We start from the raw sequence: 19,863 nt of genomic DNA, 5'->3' as shown, positions 1-19,863 counted from the left end.
AGGGCCTGCTCGGCACCGAGGTGGGGCGGGCGCACTCGCTGAACCTGGACTTCCTAGACACGCCCACAGAGGATCTCTCCGACCTGGAGGTGGCTTTCACTGAGGACGAGGTCTGGGATGTCATCAGACATCTGCCTCCGGGCAAGGCCCCTGGGCCTGATGGGTTCACGGCGGAGTTCTTGCAGAGGTGCTGGGGTGTGGTCAAGGCCGACTTTATGGCGGCCTTTGACAAACTTTACACGATGTGTGGGCGCGGGTTTCAAGGCCTCAACCAAGCCTTGATAGTCCTGCTGCCCAAACGCCCAGATGCTGCAGGGCTGGCTGACTACAGACCGATCAGTCTAATCCACATCTTTGCCAAGCTGGTGGCAAAGATTCTGGCCACTAGGCTGGCTCCCCGGATGGAATCACTGGTGGATCGCAACCAATGCGCCTTTATTCGCAAACGGTGCATCCATGACAACTTCATGTTGGTCCAGCAGACGGCCAAATTCCTGCATAAGGAAAAGGAGCCGAGGGTGATGCTTAAGCTGGATATCGCGCGGGCCTTCGACTCAGTTTCCTGGGGATTCCTCTTAGAGGTCCTCCAGAAGGTTGGGTTCGGGCCGAGGTTCCGGGAGCTCGTCTCCCTTCTACTGGCTACGGCCAGCACCCGGGTGTTGCTCAATGGCGAGCCAGGCCCCCCGATCTGGCATCGACGGGGACTGAGACAGGGCGACCCCCTGTCGCCATCGCTGTTCGTGCTGGTGATGAACTTCCTCAACAAGGTGCTGTCGAAGGCTTCTGAGTTGGGCATTCTGCGACGGCTGGCGCGGCGGGAGCTTGCGACGTCCGTTTCACTCTATGCGGATGACGTGGTGATCTTCTGCCACCCGGATGAGGCTGAGTTGCGAGCGGTTCGGGACATCCTAGGGCTCTTCGGAGAAGCCTCTGGCCTTCGCACCAACTTTGCTAAGTGTTCGGTGTCCCCCATCGCCTGCACTGATGAGGAGGCTGCGGGCGCTGCGGAACTCATGGAATGTCAGCTAGCGCCTTTTCCTGTGAGATACCTTGGCATCCCCCTTTCCACCAGGCGGCTGTCGGCCGTGGCTTTCGACCCCCTGTTGGAGAGGCTCGCTGATAAGCTGCCAACATGGCGTGCCTCGATGATGACGCGTGATGGACGTTTGACGCTGATTCGCTCGGTGCTTGCGGCTATCCCGCTTCACCAGCTGATGGTGCTGGGCCTCAACAAAAAGACGCTCAAGCAGGTCAACAAGATCTTGCGAGGGTTTCTATGGTTGGGCAGGGCAGACGCCAGCGGAGGCAACTGCCACGTGAACTGGGCTAGGGTGTGCAGGCCGCTTGCCCTAGGCGGACTTGGGATCCCTGACCTTGCACGAATGGCCACTAGCCTTAGGGTGCGCTGGCTGTGGAGATTGCGCACGGATCCAATGAGACCGTGGCGTGGGTTGGACATGCAGTTCTCGAAGGCGGAGCTGGACATCTTTGCTGCCTCCACCGCCATGGTGGTGGGCAATGGAGAGTCCGCCCTCTTCTGGGAGGACCGTTGGGTGGATGGCAGATCCATCAAAGAGATGGCGCCAGAGGTGTACGCGCTGGTGCCTAAGCGACGCAGGAAGGTGCGTACGGTACGTGAGGCGCTGCTCGATCGCGCTTGGATCCCCGACATTGCAGGGGCGCCTAATGCCCTCGCAATGTGGCAGTACGTGCAGCTATGGGGCAGGCTTCGGGAGTTCCAGCTTTCAGCGGATGATGATAGGATGACTTGGCGATGGACGGCTGATAGCCAGTATACCTCCCATTCCTGCTATGAGGCTCTCTTTCATGGAGCCATCACCTCAGCATCGTGGGAGCTAAACTGGAAGTCCTGGGCGCCTCCCAGGGTGAAGTTCTTCATTTGGCTGGCCTGTCTGGACAGGTGTTGGACGAGTGAGAGGCTGGCGCGTCGGGGCCTTCCGCATGCGCCTAGATGCCCACTCTGCGACCAGGCTGAGGAGACCATGACGCACCTTCTCACAGGGTGCTCTTTTTCCAAGACGATCTGGTTCGAGGTCCTCTCGTGGATTCGATCCACCTCGGGACCTCCTTCGGAGGGCGACTTTGCGGAGTGGTGGTCGCAGGCAGTGCGTACTACCCCTCGCCTGCTGCGCAAAGGTACCTCGTCGATCATCATTCTCACGGCGTGGTGGATCTGGAAGCATCGGAACGCTGTGATCTTCGACAATGCACAGCCCTCGGTGCCATCCTTATTCGACGACATCAGGACTGAAGCGCGGCAATGGGCGGACGCAGGAGCCCGGGGTGTTCGCCTTCTTCTCCCCTAGAATAGGGTCTCTTTTTCTTGGGTTGAGTTGTAGTGCGGAGTGTTGGCCCCCCACGGGGGGCATGTACATATAAACCTTCTTTCTATCAATGCATCGAAACGCAAGTCTTTTGCGTTTTCGCGAAAATATTCTATCTGAATATGATCATGTATCGTGTTTCCTTTTTACATTTTCCTTAGCAATTTAAGCTTCATGTAAATTAACATTGCAGACATTTTTTGTGTAATCGTTCTCACATGGAAAATGAGATGTCTTAGACCTACAGTTGGTACGACCAGAAGAGCATGATTAAGACGCACCCTTTTTCACCTAATACAAGTAAACCAGTCCAATGAAACTGGTGAATAATTCGATTTGGTAACGACAACACATGAACACGCCCAAAAAAAATATTATATGCAGAAAAAATATCGGCTCACCTAAAAGCGCAACCAAAACGTTAGATGAACAAACACTTGAAACCGTGAAAAGAATCGGGCAATTGGCAATGCGTTTTCCACAATATAACTACCAAACCACACTCCAATGGGCTCACCTACAACCTAACAAAACAGCGCAACCACCATAACCCAGAACATAACCTTTCTGTGATCGAACAAAAGAGGGAGTAAAATCCTTCCTCACGAAACAGATGTCTTGCAAGAAATGCAAATTCACCTGCAAGAAAAAGGAGCAGTTGAGTCGAGTGCTCACCTCACTATATGTAGCTGCTGCTTTAACATTGTACCCACGTATCATCCCAAGCTTAACCAGCCCGTGTCGATCAGCAGATGGCTTCCCTCCTGCTCCTGCTGCAAGCCATCATCGGTGGCATCGACGAGGGGCTTCCCGGCGCAAGGGAGGTGCCGGAGGAAGTGAATCAGCCCGAGCTGTTGTATCCGAGCCCACCAGCCGTGCACCAGAGATGCAGGCTCGGCGATGATGATGTGGAGGAACGGTGGCTGGTTGCCTGCTTGCAGTGGCCCCGGACCAATCGCCAATTCGCTTGGATGCAGGCGATCTGATCTCGTTCAATCAGCCAAGCAATTTTCAGAGTAATAACTGGAGTGTCTGTCAGCCTCGAATGAAGATGGCCAGCCTTGCTTTCCAATGTATTTCATGTCTACATTGCTTGAAACAAAGTATTTTTTGCCTAAACAAACGTTGGTCAAATTCTTGCCTGGGGAGTACAAATGTTCAACATATCAGAACTATCTCACTGTCAATAAAACTCTATTTGTATACAGGAAGCAACCGCTCATTGCCAGTAGCATTTCTTCCACACGTTAATATTCGCCGGTCAAATATACACCATCATCAATGGTTCACATTTCAGAGAGATAACAATTCAACCCCAATCGACAAAAGGAAGCGAAGGATAGCCACCATCAGGGGGTGGTTGCAGCGATGGAGGTAAGTTCCCCCAGGAATTGTGCCTCCCTAGCAGGTTCCCTGTGAATGTGACAGAAGTGATTGTAGCATTATCGACATGAAACTCATGAAAGAGGTCAAGTATGATGAAACATTTATTATGCTACCCTGACAAGAGTCGCATTTCTAAGCATCAAAATTCATTATTTTCCGCAAAAGCTCTCAAGGGTAGTTTCCATGAGTAGAGGAAGGTGACGACAGATTGTTTAATAAACCAAATTACTCAAGTCGTTAATGTTTAGCCATTATTATTCATCCAGAGGCCTGCTTGCAATTGTCTCCAAACAAATAATTGGAGCATTATGCCTGGCAAAAGTCTCATGCAACAAACAATCACCTGAGAAAGAATTTCCTTCCACTGCCTGGTATCCAACAAAATTGGGTTGAGTTCCAAGAAAATTAGTCTGCTGCACCATTGCTCCAGGAATGGGACCTGAATAATTGAGGGAAATTAAAAAACATGAGGCCAATCCAAGTAGTAAATTCAATCTAAAGTTAAGAGTTTCTTTAGCATGTCAAAATAAGTGGCCCCGTATTGCAAGTAACAATTCGAGCATAACTCACTTAATACCCCATTTACACTCCATGGGAGAGGTAACAGAAGTCCTACACAAATACACCCCAACAATTTTATGGCATACAGTTGAATGTTCCGTGGTAGAGTTATGTTAATAAAGAAGTATGCTTGAGTTTTACGAAACTGTGCCAATCAAAGTGAAATGTACACAATTACATACCAAAAAAACCTTAATTTGACTGATTAAGTCAAGTTTAGCAATGCGAAGCAAGTTTATTCTTACGAAATGCACCCCAACAATTAATAGAAGTCTACAAAACACACCCCAAGGGAGAATTGATTGAAGTTTACAAAACACATCATCCTAGTGCATACAGCCATTTGTTCCATGGTAGAAGTATGCAAAGAAAGAATTACTGACTCTAATTTACGAAACTGTACCAATCAAACTAAATTCTAGACAATTATCCACCGTACCAGACGACCAAAAGTTGACTCAGTTAAGTGAAGTTCAGAACTGCGATGCAAGTTTATGGGCAAGCAGCTCATGGACACTCCATGGGAAAACTGCCTATGATGTGACACTCCATGGGTAAATGAATAACAGTCTACAAGTACGCCTCAACAGTTTTATTGGCATGCAGCTGTTTCTTCCATTGTAAAAGCACGTGAAGAAAAAGGTAACGCATGAATCTTAAGGAAGTGTAGCACTCAACCTGAAGTCTAGACGATTATCCACCAAACAACACAAAAATGACTCGATTAGGTCATGTTTAGCTTTGCGAAGCAAGATTCTAGGATATGAGTTGCATCCTACACCATACATCTTGTAAACGTCGTATGAGTAATACATTCACCTGGAACCCCTAGTGGCAGAATAGCACATGGAAGCAAAGAAAACTCACCAGATGGAGCTAATGCTGCAGGGCTAACAGCATGTGGCTTCGGATGGAAGTACCTGCATCCATCCCCAAACTTGCATGTTCCCTGCAACATAATAATCAAGAAGCTAACTGAACAAGCCTGCATTGAACGGCGATTGCTTCAAAATGTTGCACAAAAGTGAAAAATCCGCGAAACAGCGCGCAATGTACGGCTGGCCCAGATGTTATGCAAAATTCATTAGTACTCAACGCAAGGGGTAAAGGGAACGTACCGTGCGGAGGAAGTGATTGCAGACGCTCTGGCCGAGGATCGGATCTTCGTGCTGGAGGAGGGGGAATGCGCCGCCTTGCGACTCTGCCGTAGAAGATGGGTTAGGTTTAGGTTCAAGAGGAGCCGAAGGTGTTCGAGGGAATGCGTGAGAGGCACGGACATGTATTAGGAGGAGGAGGAGGAGGAGGAGGAGGAGGAGGGCGCGTAACCTTGGCGGCGGACGGTGTCGTACCAGAGGGCGCGGGCGCGGTGGTGCTGGGAGCCCTGGAGGTGGCGCCTGCGGGCGGCGGCGGTGTCCTGGAACTGCTTGTCGCAGTAGTCGCAGTAGTACTTGCCCAGCGGCATCTCCTTCGTCGCTCCTCCTTTCTCCGCTGCTCGGATGCTTCTCCGCTCTCCTGCTGCTCTAGAGGCTGCCTAGAGATATACCCTTCCTCGGGCGCAACTTCAGGCACGTTTACAACCAGGAATTTCACAAAAAAACTTGCGAGAGGCTAGAGCTATCTCTCGATCTTTCTTTGCTATAAATCGTTGATCCAAAACTCTCACTAAAACCTCCTCATGCAATCAGGTTATGTAGGTTATGATGCTCCTACAAAATTCTGAAACCATTTGGATATAGATCGTGCAGTTGGGCAGAGTTCGTTCTTTGTTCAATGATAAAACTGCCGTTGCTATTTCAAACTTATTTGTGGTATTAGATCATACAGAAATCTACAAACCTGCTATTTCGACAAAAACATTGATATTGTACAGTACATATCAACAATTCGTTGTTCAGCATAGCAGACACATGTGAAAAGCAAACCGTACAGTATGTGCCTGAAAGAAATGAGTTGCATATTTTACAAATCCATACACCAGATATGAACTCTTCGCTGTTCAGCATAACAGACACATGTGAAAAGCAAATCGTCTCACATTGCAAAGAACGACTCACATGACAAACAAGTACACAGTACTATTGTAGCAACAGGTAACTTATAACAATCTAAATAGAAGAAGATCCAGGTAGCAGAGTCTGACGATCAAGAAAAAAGGAACTAGGAAAATCAAAGAGGGTCCACATATGGATCAACTACCATAAATACATTCATACTGCTCTAGAACATATTACAGATCAGCTATGGTGGCAATCTTAATTCTCAGGCGAGGGTTAGTAGGGAGAGAGAGGGTGAACGGGATTACATTGTCAAGTTTGCATCGCAGCATACTACTCAGCTACACAAGTCAACGGTGGAGTGATCATACAAGAACAGAACATCACATCTTCAACAACCATCAGTTCATCACGCTCGCTGCCCAGGGGAAATGCGCACTTGTCAATGGAATTCCGACTAGTCATGGAGCAAGCTCTCACAATCCTGCATGGGAGCACTGCTTTCTTGCATGCTCTGGGATCAATTTTGCCACAATATCGACTGGGATTCCTTTCAGTTCTGAAGAGGAAAATGTAAAAGGGAGTAAGATAAAGGTACTGATCTAATCCCATAGCTAACAAGTGTGCAAGCAGAGCAAGATTTACCCTCTCACTGAACTTACCGTTGGGCTTGAAGTTAAAAAGAGGAGGCAGAAATCGGCCATTTGGAAGGCGTGTATTAGCGTCCCGAAGCTCATCAAAGAAGGGGTGAACAAGTGCCTCCACCTGGATAATAAGTCAATAAAGATCTTAGTAAAATGGTTTAGTTCACAATATTATTGCACGAACAATGCATCAAAGTAGTATGCTGTGTTCTTCGACCATGCAATGTGCGTCGTTATAATATACTTACAGCTGTGCATCTTAGGTTAGGTGAGTATTGGAGGAGACGAGAGACAAGATCAACAGCTTCGGGTGGCATCCTTTTATGGAACACCTAAAGATTTGCATATGAATTAGTAATTATACTGATAAGGACCAACTCCTAACTGTAAATAAATAGCAGTAGATAGGTTTGCACCTTGTGCCATGGGTGTGCCTTAATCTGTGGGAATTTGAACTCTGTATAATTTGGGTTCATGCACTTAATCTCTTCCCTTGTAGGGGTACCAAGGACCTGCAACAAATGGTCAATTCAAGGTGATAAGAATTCATGCCTAGAGTATCAAAAGGATAATAAATTGCTAAGCACTGTAAGTGGCAACTACCTTGATGATTTCCACTAGTTGGTCCACACCACTTTCACCGGGAAATAAAGGCTGTCCAATTGAATGACCATGTAAGCCAAGATAAACTCAAAAGTATATAATGCTGAGATTTGAAGGGCTGCCATCAAGCTGCACAAAGAAAAGCACGCTGCTTACCTGCCCCAACATAAGCTCAGCAAGAACACACCCAGCAGACCAAATGTCAATGGCTGTAGTGTACTCAGTAGCACCAAATATAAGCTCTGGAGCCCTATAGTATCGGGAACAAATGTATGATATGTTTGGTTCTCCCTTGACCTACAAATTAGAAAGATAACATTAGCTATTGAGCTGAAATAAGAAATGTGTTTGCTTGCGTAACTTATTCTTACCAGAACTTTCGCACTCCCAAAGTCACACAGCTTAAGCTGGTGTGTATGTGGGTTTACCTGTAGTTAATGTTCAGAAAAGTCAATATACATACAAGGACATGTGATTGGTTTTTCGTGCTAGAAGATGAGTAATTTTTCAGCATACCAGAAGATTTTGTGGCTTGATATCTCTGTGGCAAACTCCAATGCTGCCATGAATGTAAGCCAGTGCCCTACATATCTGCCAAAAACAACAAATAACGGATTAATTCATGAGAGACAAAATCAACTACATTTGGAGCTAGCCAAGGCTGTTTTTTTAAAGCAGCTCGGTTTTTGTGCAACTGAACATGCTAGAAAGTACCAGACACCTAAGCATATTGCATTAAGGAAAACTATCCAGGCAGAGCATAAGGAAATAGTACCTGGTATGTATACAGCTTCACGTAGATAAGTGGCATCCGCTGGTTCATCTTGTTGTAATGCTTGACAACACGATGAACAGTCTCAGGCACATACTCCAGAACCAAGTTTAGATACAGTTCATCCTTCTCAGTTGTAGAAAAGAAGCAATGCTTGAGCGCTACAACATTTGGGTGGTCAAGAAGGCGCATGGTCTGCAGCTCACGGTTCTTGTAGCGCTTATCCTGAAGAACCTTCTTTATAGCAACAGTTTCACCTGTCTCCAAACATTTGGCCTGCAAAAAGGTCGTATTAGACACATTTTTCAAGTATTCACACAAGTATATAGGTAGTCACAGGGAAAAAAAAACATTATGGTCATATAGAATATTCCCAAATTATGTACAGTTGGCTTAAAGACTGAAAAAAGAAACAATGGGCAAGAAGGGAGTTGGCTGCCTAACAAAACACAAGTCAGCCTGAAGTTGTTGCAACTAACCTGGAAGACAATCCCAAATGAACCTTGACCAACAATACGTTCAGCCATGTAGCTCACGGTCTGCAGGTACACCCAAGAAGAAGGTATTATTATAATGAGAATCAGCCACACAGGTTGTCAATCAAGCACAATAAAATAATTTAAAAAAATAGCTAGCATTGGAAGAGATTAGCAACAATGCAGGGGTTGTGGACATTTGGCACGCCAGAACCATGTAGTTGGCTTGTAATGGTATATGCAGAGTCGCAGACAAACACACAAGAACAAAAGGATGGAAATCCTAATCAAGTGTGGCATCCAGCAATCACCTGTTTTGGTTGACCATTTTTGCCACCGGTAGTTGTGACAATTATGTGACCGGTCTCTGTTCCCTTGCCGTTAATAATAGTGGCTTCCACTTCCTGCACATGTGATTCAGGCGAATATGTTAGGGCTATATCACAGCAGATTGCAGTAGAGTAGTACTAGACCCATGGGATGGGAGTGAAAGCTTATGTGACCACCTTATCATCTCTTATCTTGAGCTCGTTCATCTGATCAGGTAGCTTGTCAGCACCCATGCTGGTGCCGCTGCTGCTCTTGTTCCCCGACGGAGCTACGCCTACCGAAGCCATCTCTTGCGGAAGCTAGCAGATGCAGAGGCAGCTGCGCATGAAATCGCAGAAGCAGCGGATCTTTGGGTTTGTACCTGCGAGTTGAATGAAGAACATGGACCAAATGGATTGGGTAAATAACCAAATTCAGTATGTAACGCAGAAAACGCACAAGAGAAGTGCTCATCCACAAGTTGCTGCGGGAAGCACGATTTCGTGTTTAGAAACTGATGAACTGCCAAACTATAGAGTTATTAGAAAGAAGACGGCAAGTGGTGGCATTAAGCAGACTAAAAGTAAGAAATGTATCCTAGTGGGAGACGGCAAGTGGTAGCATTGAGAAGACGGCAAGTCCAGCATCTCTTGTTAATAAACAAACAAACAAAAAGGGGGGGCAGCAGGGCTGGGTAGGATTTGACGGCGTAAATGATCTACTGCTACGCGGCAGCAATAATAAAAACTAGAAATACGTACTATTTTACTAGTAGTGTACCCTATGAATGCTCCTGGCGGAGTAAACACCGAGGCAAATCCAGAGCAGGTGCCGCCGAATCTCTCCTAAGACAGACGAGCCTGGTCAAGAACATCCGTCGAACGCCTCGGAGAAGGCTGGCAAATCAAATCGGGGAGAAGGCCGGGCTGAAAGAAATCCTGCAGGGGCCGCGAAAAACGATCTCGTTTGTCGCCAGGAATAGCGCAGATCCCCCAGAGATGGTGAGAGTTGCCGTCGCCATCGACATCGCAAGTAGGAAGATGGCAGGCGCTGCGCGGACCAAAGCACGGACGGAGAAGGCCGCGTCTTGGTATAAAAAAAAAAAAAAAAAAAGGAAGACGCGGAGGAAGAAGAAGGTAAGAGAAGAAGGAAACCCAAATCGGAGAAGGGGGGCAGATGCGTACCTCCTCCTGATCCTCCACCACCACGGACAGAGATCCCGGCAGAGTTCCCTCTCGCTCTTCTTCCCCCTTTCCTCTCCTCTCCTCCTCCTCCTCCTCCTCTAGCTGCTCCCTTTTGGTTGTCGGGACGCAACGCAACGCAGTGGTACTAGTACTAGACCGAAATGAAATGAAATGATTTGTGCCTGCCTGCCTGCCTGCTGCCGAGGCAGGCCAGTCAAAGCAACCCAGCACCACCACCACAAAAAACGAGCTGCCCCCTTCCCCACGCACCATCACCCGCCGACATGTGGGCCTCGACAAACCTCGGCCCCGGCTGTCCGTGTGAGTGGGCTGGTCCGCGTGGCGTGTGGAGGATCGGGCTGGACGGATCTACTAGTATTATTGGGGTTTGTTTGGCTGGGCACGCCTTTTGACCGGTCAAATCCGCCGGGCCCGCACCCCTGGACTGCATCGGGGTCGGGGTGGGGGTCACCCGCCGCTACTGCTCACCCGCTTTACCATCTACGCTCGCTGCCACGTGGACCCGGCCCCGCATGGCCCCGCAAGGCAGCGGGCGGACGGGACCGCGACGCGTGACGGGTGGCGTGTGCGTCCAGGTTCGTTTTCCCTCTCGACTCGATGCGTACTACGCATTTCTTTTCACCGCATCATTCATTCATTCAGAGGACCCAAAGATTCGACTAGTAGGTTTATTTCTGCTTGGAAAAGATCGGGCTGCCCCTACTCGGTTACATAGATCTGGCTCGGGTTTTTTTGGTTTTGGTTTTGAACTGGAGGTGGTGAAGCCTCGTTGAAGGGTAAGGGCATCTCCAACCATGTGATCGCTGCATCGTTTGTTTTGGGCCGTTTAGGTGTCGGCGTGCACACCCAGACAGCGGTCCGCGTCCGTGTGTCCGTTTGGGTCGCACGCTGCGTCCAACGCACGGACGCAGCGCATATTTGAATAAAAACAAAAAAAAATTAAAATGTAAATTTAAACGATATTTGATTAAGCATATGCCCTATTTTGGGCAAATTAGTACATAACCCTATTTTGGGCAAATAACTAACAAAAGAAGCCCTCTATATGGGCTTTAAAATTTAAAAGAAAATAAAAAAAACCCTAAGCTAGGGTTTGGTCGATGACGCGGTGCGCCGCCTAGTCCCTGTGGGCGTCGTCGGCGTCGCCGTCTGTGTCGACGACGTCTCCGGGCGGCGAGGCACTATTGTGGCTCAACCGCGTCGGGGACTCCGGCCACGGAGACCACAGGGCCTCCTCCCAGGCGGAATGGCGGTCCAGAGCTGCCCGAGGAAGCAGCGCCGCGGCAGCACGGAGCTGCGCCTCCCTCTCCTGCCAGGCGAGGCGCCTGGCCTTCTGGCGCCGCTCCTCCTCCGCGCGGCGCCTCGCCTCTGCCGCATCTGCTCTCCTCGCGCAGCTCCTCCTCCACGCGGCGCTGGCCTCCCGCCGCCGCGCGCCTTCCTCCTCTTGCCGTCGCGCCGCGCGGCCCGGGCGAACAACTCCCGAGCCTCGGCGTCCTCCACCGCCGCCGGCCGCCTCCTCCATCGCGGAGGTGCGAATGGCCGCTTGGAATTGCGTCCATTTCGCTTCCTCCTCCGCCGCCGAGATGAGCGGCGCGGCGCGAAGGTCGGGGTCCTCCTCCGAGGACTCCGGCTTGGGCTGGAGCAGCAGCGGCGCCGGTTGCGCCAATGCCGCGCCGCCGCGGGCGGCCTCTCCGATGGGGAGGCCGCCGCGGTTTCCTCCGACCCGCAGCGCCGGCGGAGGACGCCGGCTGCTGCTGGCCTCCTCGTCGTTGGCTCCGGGAGCGAACCGTCGCTTCGGGGCCATGGTGGCGGTTGCGCTCGGGGAGTGGAGTGGGGAGTGGACTGGAGGGATTTATCCCTCCAGTCCATATTTAATAAGCCTCCCCGGTCACCGACAAGTGGCCCAAGGGAGACGAGCAGCCCAGCGGCCGGACGCGACCGGACGCCGCGTGCCATCCGCGGCCACGCAAACCTAGCCCAGATTTGGGCCGGGTTTGCGTCGTTCCGGACGTCGCGGCCATCCGCATTTTTATTTTTTCGGGCCGAGACCGAAAACCCAACTCGGCCTGTATTTGTAGGGGCTGAAGGAGCGAACTGAACAATGAACCTATACTCTTGGCGCGCTGAAATTTCAGAACGAGCTAACGGCTTCCACCACTACAGTCGCCGGAATCCAACTAAATTCGCCGGAATTCAACCAAATTCCGGTGAGCTCGTGACGGGGCTGGGCGGAGCGGGGCGGGGCGGGGCGACCTCGCTGCGACGTCGGGCGGGCCGGGCGTGCGAGGCGGAGCCGTGGCGGCGCGAGCAAAGCCGGGCGAAGCCGGGACGGACGCGCGGCCGCGGCCGGGAGGAGGCGGCAAGGCCAGGGGAGGGGCGGCGCGACCGAGGAGAGCGGTGCACGGGCGGCGAGGCCGCGGCCGGCAGAGGGGCGGCGCGGGCAGAGCCGGGACGGGGAGACGTCGAACGAGGAGTCGATGACGCGGGCGAGTTCGTTGAGTCCGTCAAACCAACCGAAAGGTCGATTGATGACGACGTGCTCGGACCTGTCGATCTGGAGGCGAGTGGTTCCAGCAGTCGAAGGATTCCTTCCGAGTTGACGTTGTAGTGGACGCTGTCGAAGGTCATCTCCATGTTTCCTTGTAGATCGGAAAAAGTCGAGCGAGACGAGTCGTTGTGCGGGGTGAATTCATAGGAGCCGAATCGAATCGGGCTTCCCAGACTTGGTGATGATGGTGTCGATGAAGCTGCCGATGACATGACTGGATCTGTCGATGACCGATCTTGTGCCGACAGGGTTCCCACAGAAGGCGCCAATTGTCGAGGGTGCTCATTGGCAATGCCCTCCGATAGGGGCTTAGGGTTGATGGAATCCTGTAAGCTGACACGAGACATCGGTTCACAGACAAGCGGGGAGAGCGATTTACCCAGGTTCGGGGCCCTCGATGAGGTAAACCCCTTACGTCCTGCCTGTCTGATCTTGATTATGAGAATATTGGGTTACAATAGGGTGCCGAAGAGTTCGGCTGAGATCTCGTCGAGAGGCTAAGTGCTGCGGCGACCTAGCTCTAGACTTCTGGTGGCTAAGATTGCTAAGATTGTTCATGTCCCTCGGCAGCCCCTCTCCTGGCCCTTATATAGGAGGCCAGGTCTCAAGAGATCTAACCGAGTACGACTAGGTTTACAGTAGTTCTATCTCTAAACTTTCCTTGTTCGACTCCTTCCTTGTCTTGCCCGCCAAGGAATCTTTCACTGCGCCATCTAAATGGCCCGTCTTGTCATCGAATACCTTCATGGGCCTCCAGCTAGATCGTATAGGGTAGGGCAATGTCGGTTACCCGAAGGGTAATGCCCACGTCAGTAGCCCCCGAGTGTCTAGCCGAAGATAGTTCGGGTAGAGACTAAAGCATGCCTCTACCTAATGTTCTTCTCCTTGATTGTTTTTGTCCATCTTGTATCAGCATCATCTTCTTCTATCGGGTGCGCGTCAAGTGCTCCCGATGGGAGTAGCCCCCGAGTCTAGGTACGGATGCTTGCAATCCGTGCGTAGACTCAAGTTGTGCCACTCGAACGTTTTCCTCTGCCGAAGTTTTGTTGCAAGTCTTCATGGGTCATCCGATACATTTATACCAAGGCTTGTATTCTTTGATAAGTTTTCCGCGCGTAAGGGATAATGAGTAACTTGCCCAACTTTTGCTGGTTAACTTCCGATGGCAAAACAACGTCACCCTACACAGAATCAAGTCCCCGGGCATGATCCTGGAGTGCAAAAAACTTCTATCGGGTGCGCGTCCAGCGCTCCCGATGGGAGTAGCCCCCGAGTCTGGACACGGGCGCTTGTAACCGGGTGCAGACTCGAGCTGAGCATTCCATCCTTTTCTTCAAATGTTTCTTCACAGGAATATCTTCGAGTGCTCATTTTATCGGGTGCGCGTCCAGCGCTCCCGATGGGAGTAGCCCCCGAGTCTAGGTGCGGATGCTCGCGATCCGTACATAGACTCAAGTTCACCATCCGATACTTTTTACATTTCTTCGAATGCTTCGAGCATTCCTCACGACGTCACTGATGACGTTATTGTTACTTTGATTTTGACTGACAGGACGCGACCCGCTGGGCCCATCCTACCTCTGCCTGGCTCTGTTTTTAAGTAATATCCGCCTTCCTCGTACAGTTACCAAGGTGCCTCCTCGATCTCCGCGATCAACGATGGAGAAAGGGTCCTCTTAATGAACCGGCAGCAACGACACGTGCCCACGCAATCCTTAAGTTTTCCTCTTCTTAAAATCCCTTAGGAAAAAATCCTTAGCATTCTCTTATATTCATCGTAGCATCCTCCAGTTCTTCTTCTACCTTTCTCTTTCACAACCGCTGCGCCACCGCCACTGTTTTCAGATCTTCTCCAGATCTTGCGATGGTGAAGAAGAAGAACCTCGCTGCCGCCGTCAGCTCCACGAGCGGTGGCGCCACCGCCAAGGCCTCCTCAAATCTTCCGAAGAGAAGCGCGCCAGATGCTTCTCCCCCAGCTCCGGCGCCGTCAGCGCCGCCAAGCTCGGTAGCCGCAGCCAAACCTGGAGACTGGCTAGCGTCCTCCATCACAAAGCGTGATGAGAAGAGGGCCCGAAGCCTTGGGCTAATCTCCTCCGATGAGGAGAATGTGATTCTCCAAGGTGCGATCTCTCGGCCCAATCCTCCTGCTGGTTTTATCGTGATGTTCCTGCCGTTCTTGTATCGGGGTCTCTCGCTTCCTGCTCAAGAGTTCCTCCATCGTCTTCTACGGACTTACGAAATCCAACTGTGGCAACTCACCCCTAACTCAATCCTCCACGTTGTTGTGTTCATCACCCTTTGTGAAGCGTTCTTAGGCATCGAGCCTCACTTTGGGTTGTGGAAGAAAATTTCTTCGTAAAGAGATACAGTAGTAGCAATGGACCCTTTGTCATTGGGGGAGTGGGGTTTGTTGTTCGTTCAGAGGTCAACTATTTCAGTTTCCCAATGAGAGAATCCGTGCAAGGATGGAGACTGAAATGGTTTTATGTTAAGGATTCCTCAACAACCGAGTCCCAGCTTCCTCGCTTTACCGACGTCCTTGAAGCCAAGCCTAGGCATTCTTGGAAGAATATTCTTTCTCCTGATGAAACGGTCAACAGCCGACGAATTATTTGCCAAATTTCTTCGGATCAAAGAGACCGACGGCCAAACCATGATTGGTACAGAGGTGGCTGCGGTGTTCTTGAAACGTCGAGTCCAGCCAATCATGGCCAGGGTTCGTCCGATGTGGTTGTATTCATGTCCAAAGGATGAAACCAGGATAAACATCGCTGAACTATCGAAAAAGGAGCTGCTTGATCAAGTTCGTCGCCTCACTCTCTTTAGCCAGGAAGACTCGATCCCGTTGATATCTTCCTATTCTCCTCTTGATGCCGATCATCCGTTGACAGAGGTAAATTTTTCTTCTCATATTCTTATTACCCTATTCCACTTTGCCGACACAACTGCTATCGTTCTCATTTACTGCTTTCTTTGACAGATTCTGAAAGAGCAAAGTCTAAACCCCGTGTTTTGTGTGTTTGATGACAACACTTGAGTTATCTCACCGTGTGCCTTGAGTATCATTGCTAGATTTGCAAGTGCACGGTGACCTCGCTGGACACGTCAAGATCGGAGGACTGAAGCGTAGTTATAGGTAGCTGTAGGTTTTCTGGTTTTGTGACATGGCTGGAGAGAAAAAGGGAAGAAAACCAGTTTTAGCCAGGCCGGTACTACCGGTACCTGTAGCGGTAGTACCGCTACCCCTATAGGTACCGCCTCACGGTACCGCTCTGAGTTCTGCGCTGGATTTGTCTCTCAGTACCAGTTACGGTACCTCTGCGGTACCTGGAGCGGTAGTACCGCTCACGAGCGGTAGTACCGACCATGGTACCGCCCAGGTACCGTAACTAGTTACGGCAGTACCGCTCTGGTACCGCTCCGGTACCGCTTTGGATCTAGTAAGGTTTGGACCCCATTGCGGTACCTCAAGCGGTACCTCTAGCGGTAGTACCGCTCTGCGTCCACGTGGACCAGATCTGAGGAATTCGAGCTCAGAGCGGTAGTACCGCTTTCCAAAAGCGGTAGTACCGCTTAGGCAAAAACTGGACATAACGGTTGGATTTGGAGGAGCCTATTTAAGGGCTCCTTCTTCCCCAATTCATTTTCATCTCTTCCCTCTCTCTCTCCTCCATTGTTGCTGAGCTTAATCCTTGAGGATCTCCCCAACCATCCAACCAATCTTGCTTAAATTTTGAGGAGTGGTGGAGGAGACCTCGATCTATAGTTCTACCAAGAGAGATTTCACCAATACTTGCTACTCCTTAGTGGATCTTGGTGTTAGGGTTCCTATTGTGGGACTTTGGAGAAAGTGCATCCATGGAGGCTAGCTTGGTGTTGTACTAGCTCCATGGATTGTTGGGAGCCTCCTTGTGGTGTGGAGCTCGCCCCAACCTTGTGAAGGAATCACCGCCTCGACCGGTGCCTTAGTGGAGAAGGGGGAGCACCTTTGTGGAGCTCTCTCGAGGAAGAAGGTGAGGCCTTCCTTCGTGGTGTGGCCGTCCAGTCTCTTGTGTGAGGCTAGCACCTCCTCAACGCAGACGTACTCCCTTTTGTGGGAGGAACTGCGGGAAACAAACCTCGCCTCGTCTCCGCGCCCTCCGGTTGTCCCGCTCCTTACTCTTACTATCTTGTGATTGTTCCTTTGCTTGTTGCACTTGTTCTAGGATCATTGTAGGATCACCAACACCTCTAAAGCAATCACCTTTATCTTCCGTTGCACTAAAATTGAAAAAGACTAAAACTTGACGTAGCAACCATTCACCCCCCCCCCCTCTTGTTCGCTACGATCCATTCAATTGGTATCAGAGGAAGGTTTTCTTGCTCGGGCTTTACCGCCTAAGAAATGGCCGAACAAGATGTGGGTGTGGCGAATGGGTCACCTTCCCTTGTGCCACCCGCTCCATCATCTCCCGTCGATACCACAACGGCTACGTTGGATGACCTCAAGAAATTGAAGTCATCCATCGTTAACCAAATGAAGGCGATGATGATGGAGTTGGTTGCTCAAAAACCAAACCCTAGTGTTGATCCTCAAGCAAGTGCCGAAAACCCCCCACCAAAAGCTACCTCCTTTCCTCTTGTTGATTTTGTCGCGCAAGCGATAAAAGATCCACAAAAGGAAGGGCTTGGGGAGACCGGCACTTCAACAAAGGGGAAGGATGAGACACCGGTTGCAGAACATCTAGGGGGTTATCATGAGGTGCCACAACCAAGTGATTACACCATAAGTGTTCCAATACCTATGCCACATATCTTGTCGCATGGTTCACCACCGTTACTTGAGTCAAATAACTTTGAAAATTGGCAATTCTTGATGAAATCTCATGTGCGTAGCGCATCTACCGAGCTTTGGCGCATCATTGAGGAAGGCTACTCACCACGAGATCCAAAGAAATTGACAAGAAGAGATGTGGTGGATGACCAACTCAACGCCACCGCCATCAACATGATTCTCATGGCCGTCAAGCCAAAGGACCGTGCTCATATCCGCTCGCTCAAGACTGCCAAGGAAGCATGGGATAAACTCGACAAGCTCTTCCTCGGAAATGCGAGCATCCAAAGCTCTCGTTTCGATGAAGTGAACAATATGGCCGACAATTTCGTCATGATTGAAGGAGAGACCCCCGAAGAAATGTACCGGCGCCTCATCGCTCTCGCCGTACAAATGCAAGATCTTGGAGCAACGTTCGTGGATGACCATTGGATCAAGCGCAAGTTCTACAACGCTCTCCTCCCTTATGAGGAAGTGAAGTTGACGGCCATCCGCCAAAACGCCTCCTTCCGTGCTATGACCTCCGATGAAGTTCTTAGCGAAGTCATCGCTTTGGACATCTCCAAAAAGAATGCGGAGGATCTTGTTGCTCGCGCCCACAACACACGCAAGACCAACCTTGCATTGAAGATGAAGGTACATGAGGCTAGTGATAGTGATGAGGATCCTATTGAGTGGGGACCGGATGACCTCAAGATCAATTATCATGAGCACATGGCTCTAGCCGCCAAGAAATTTTGGGATGGAAACAAGTCCCGAAACACAAGACCAAGAAGATCACGTGACTCTCCAAGAAGTTTATCCAAGAGCCCAAGGGAGGGGCAAAAGGGAAGAACTTGCTACAATTGCGGCGACAAGAGTCATTTTGTCGCGGATTGTATGTTTGAGAGAAGAGAAGATCATGGTGGAAGACTCATCCGCAAGGAAAAGTTCAAGTCACTCTCAAAAGGATTCTCCAAGTTCTCCCCCAAGTCCGATGACGACAAGGTCTCCTTCACCAAGAAGCCTAGAGCCTTCATTATTCGAGAAGAATACTCCTCCGATGAGGATGAAGAACGTGGGGACAAGAGCTCCAACAAGGAAGGAGAGGGAGTGGCCGCCATCGCCATTACCACTCCCTCTATCTCCCTCTTCGACTCTCTAAATGAGAACCTCGCCACCAACAATGCTCGTTGCCTTATGGCAAAGGCATCCTCGGAGGTAAAATCCCCCTCCAAACCATCATCCTTGACTAATGCTCTATATATTGATGATGCCACTAGTCTCACCGTTAAACGTGAGATTATGGGTTTGGATACTTTTCTCACTAACATGCAAGGGGATACCAAGACTCATGTTGGGGCTCTCTTGAGCCAACTTGGTGCGGCACAAGAACTCATAGAGGAGAAGGAAAGGTTGGAAAGGGAAGCGGCAAATGAGATTGCCTCACTCAAAGAGGAGCTTGAAGATGAACTAAATTTGCGGATGTCTCTTGAAGCTAGTGTGATTGTCCTCGAAGACACCAACAAGGCTATTGTCTCCCAACTCATCAAAGACCGAGATCACACCCTTGGTTTGATGGGTGAGCTCAAAAAGAAGATGCTCTCTCTCGAGGAAGCTAACAAAGAGAAAGATGATGAAGACCCCAACTCTTGCCATGACGAGCTTGTTGATCAAGTTGCTTCTTTGAGAAAGCACAATGCTCTTCTCTTGGAAGTCAATGCTCTTCAAGAAGAAGCCTTGGATGAATATTACCGCTTGTGTAAAGAGAAGACCTCATGTTGCAACCACGAAGAAGAAATTGCCGCTCTTGAGACCACCAAGGCCAAGCTATCGAGTTTGAGTAGCATGCAAGAAGAGTCTTTGAAGGAATGTCTCCGTATGAGCAAGGAGAAAGCCACTTGTTGTGATCATGAGGAGGAAATAGCCGCCTTCAAGAGGAGGGAAGCCAAGCTCATGGAGGTCAATACCATGCAAGAGGAAGCTTTGAAGGAATACTTTCCTTTGAGCAAGGACCGTGTGTGTTGCACTCATGAAAGTGACGTTGCCAAGGTGGAAAGTGACAAGCGCTTACTCATAAAGATGAATGCTCTCCAAGAAGAAGCCTTGATGGAACATTTCCGGGTGAACAAGGCAAAGGAAGTCCAAGTGTTTGATATTTGCCACCCTCATCCGGAGCATGAAGAGGAAGTCAATCGTTTGAAGGCCAAAGTTGATAGGCTCCAAGT

General features: G+C 50.1%; 2 protein-coding genes across 2 annotated transcripts; both read right to left on the bottom strand.

The window, feature by feature from the left end:
• Nucleotides 1-3,386: 3,386 nt before the first annotated feature.
• On the bottom strand, nucleotides 3,387-5,852 carry LOC127342263 (zinc finger CCCH domain-containing protein 3). Its single transcript, XM_051368200.2, has 5 exons — nucleotides 5,619-5,852; nucleotides 5,411-5,493; nucleotides 5,160-5,241; nucleotides 4,075-4,170; nucleotides 3,387-3,758 (listed from the first exon to the last, which is right to left on the bottom strand). The coding sequence occupies exons 1-5, from the start codon at nucleotides 5,752-5,754 to the stop codon at nucleotides 3,655-3,657; spliced, it is 501 nt and encodes a 166-aa protein (XP_051224160.1). The 5' UTR covers nucleotides 5,755-5,852; the 3' UTR covers nucleotides 3,387-3,654.
• Nucleotides 5,853-6,307: 455 nt separating this feature from the next.
• On the bottom strand, nucleotides 6,308-10,430 carry LOC127342262 (shaggy-related protein kinase alpha). The gene is made up of 13 exons (XM_051368198.2): nucleotides 10,275-10,430; nucleotides 9,288-9,472; nucleotides 9,093-9,185; nucleotides 8,785-8,844; nucleotides 8,309-8,581; nucleotides 8,050-8,124; nucleotides 7,905-7,961; nucleotides 7,690-7,830; nucleotides 7,534-7,584; nucleotides 7,347-7,442; nucleotides 7,179-7,262; nucleotides 6,949-7,051; nucleotides 6,308-6,845 (listed from the first exon to the last, which is right to left on the bottom strand). The coding sequence occupies exons 2-13, from the start codon at nucleotides 9,396-9,398 to the stop codon at nucleotides 6,763-6,765; spliced, it is 1,227 nt and encodes a 408-aa protein (XP_051224158.1). The 5' UTR covers nucleotides 9,399-9,472; nucleotides 10,275-10,430; the 3' UTR covers nucleotides 6,308-6,762.
• Nucleotides 10,431-19,863: the final 9,433 nt, after the last annotated feature.

Source organism: Lolium perenne, chromosome 3 (assembly GCF_019359855.2).
Source record: "Lolium perenne isolate Kyuss_39 chromosome 3, Kyuss_2.0, whole genome shotgun sequence".
Classification (NCBI taxonomy): Eukaryota; Viridiplantae; Streptophyta; class Magnoliopsida; order Poales; family Poaceae; genus Lolium; species Lolium perenne.
This window is presented reverse-complemented; position numbering and strand designations above follow the sequence as displayed.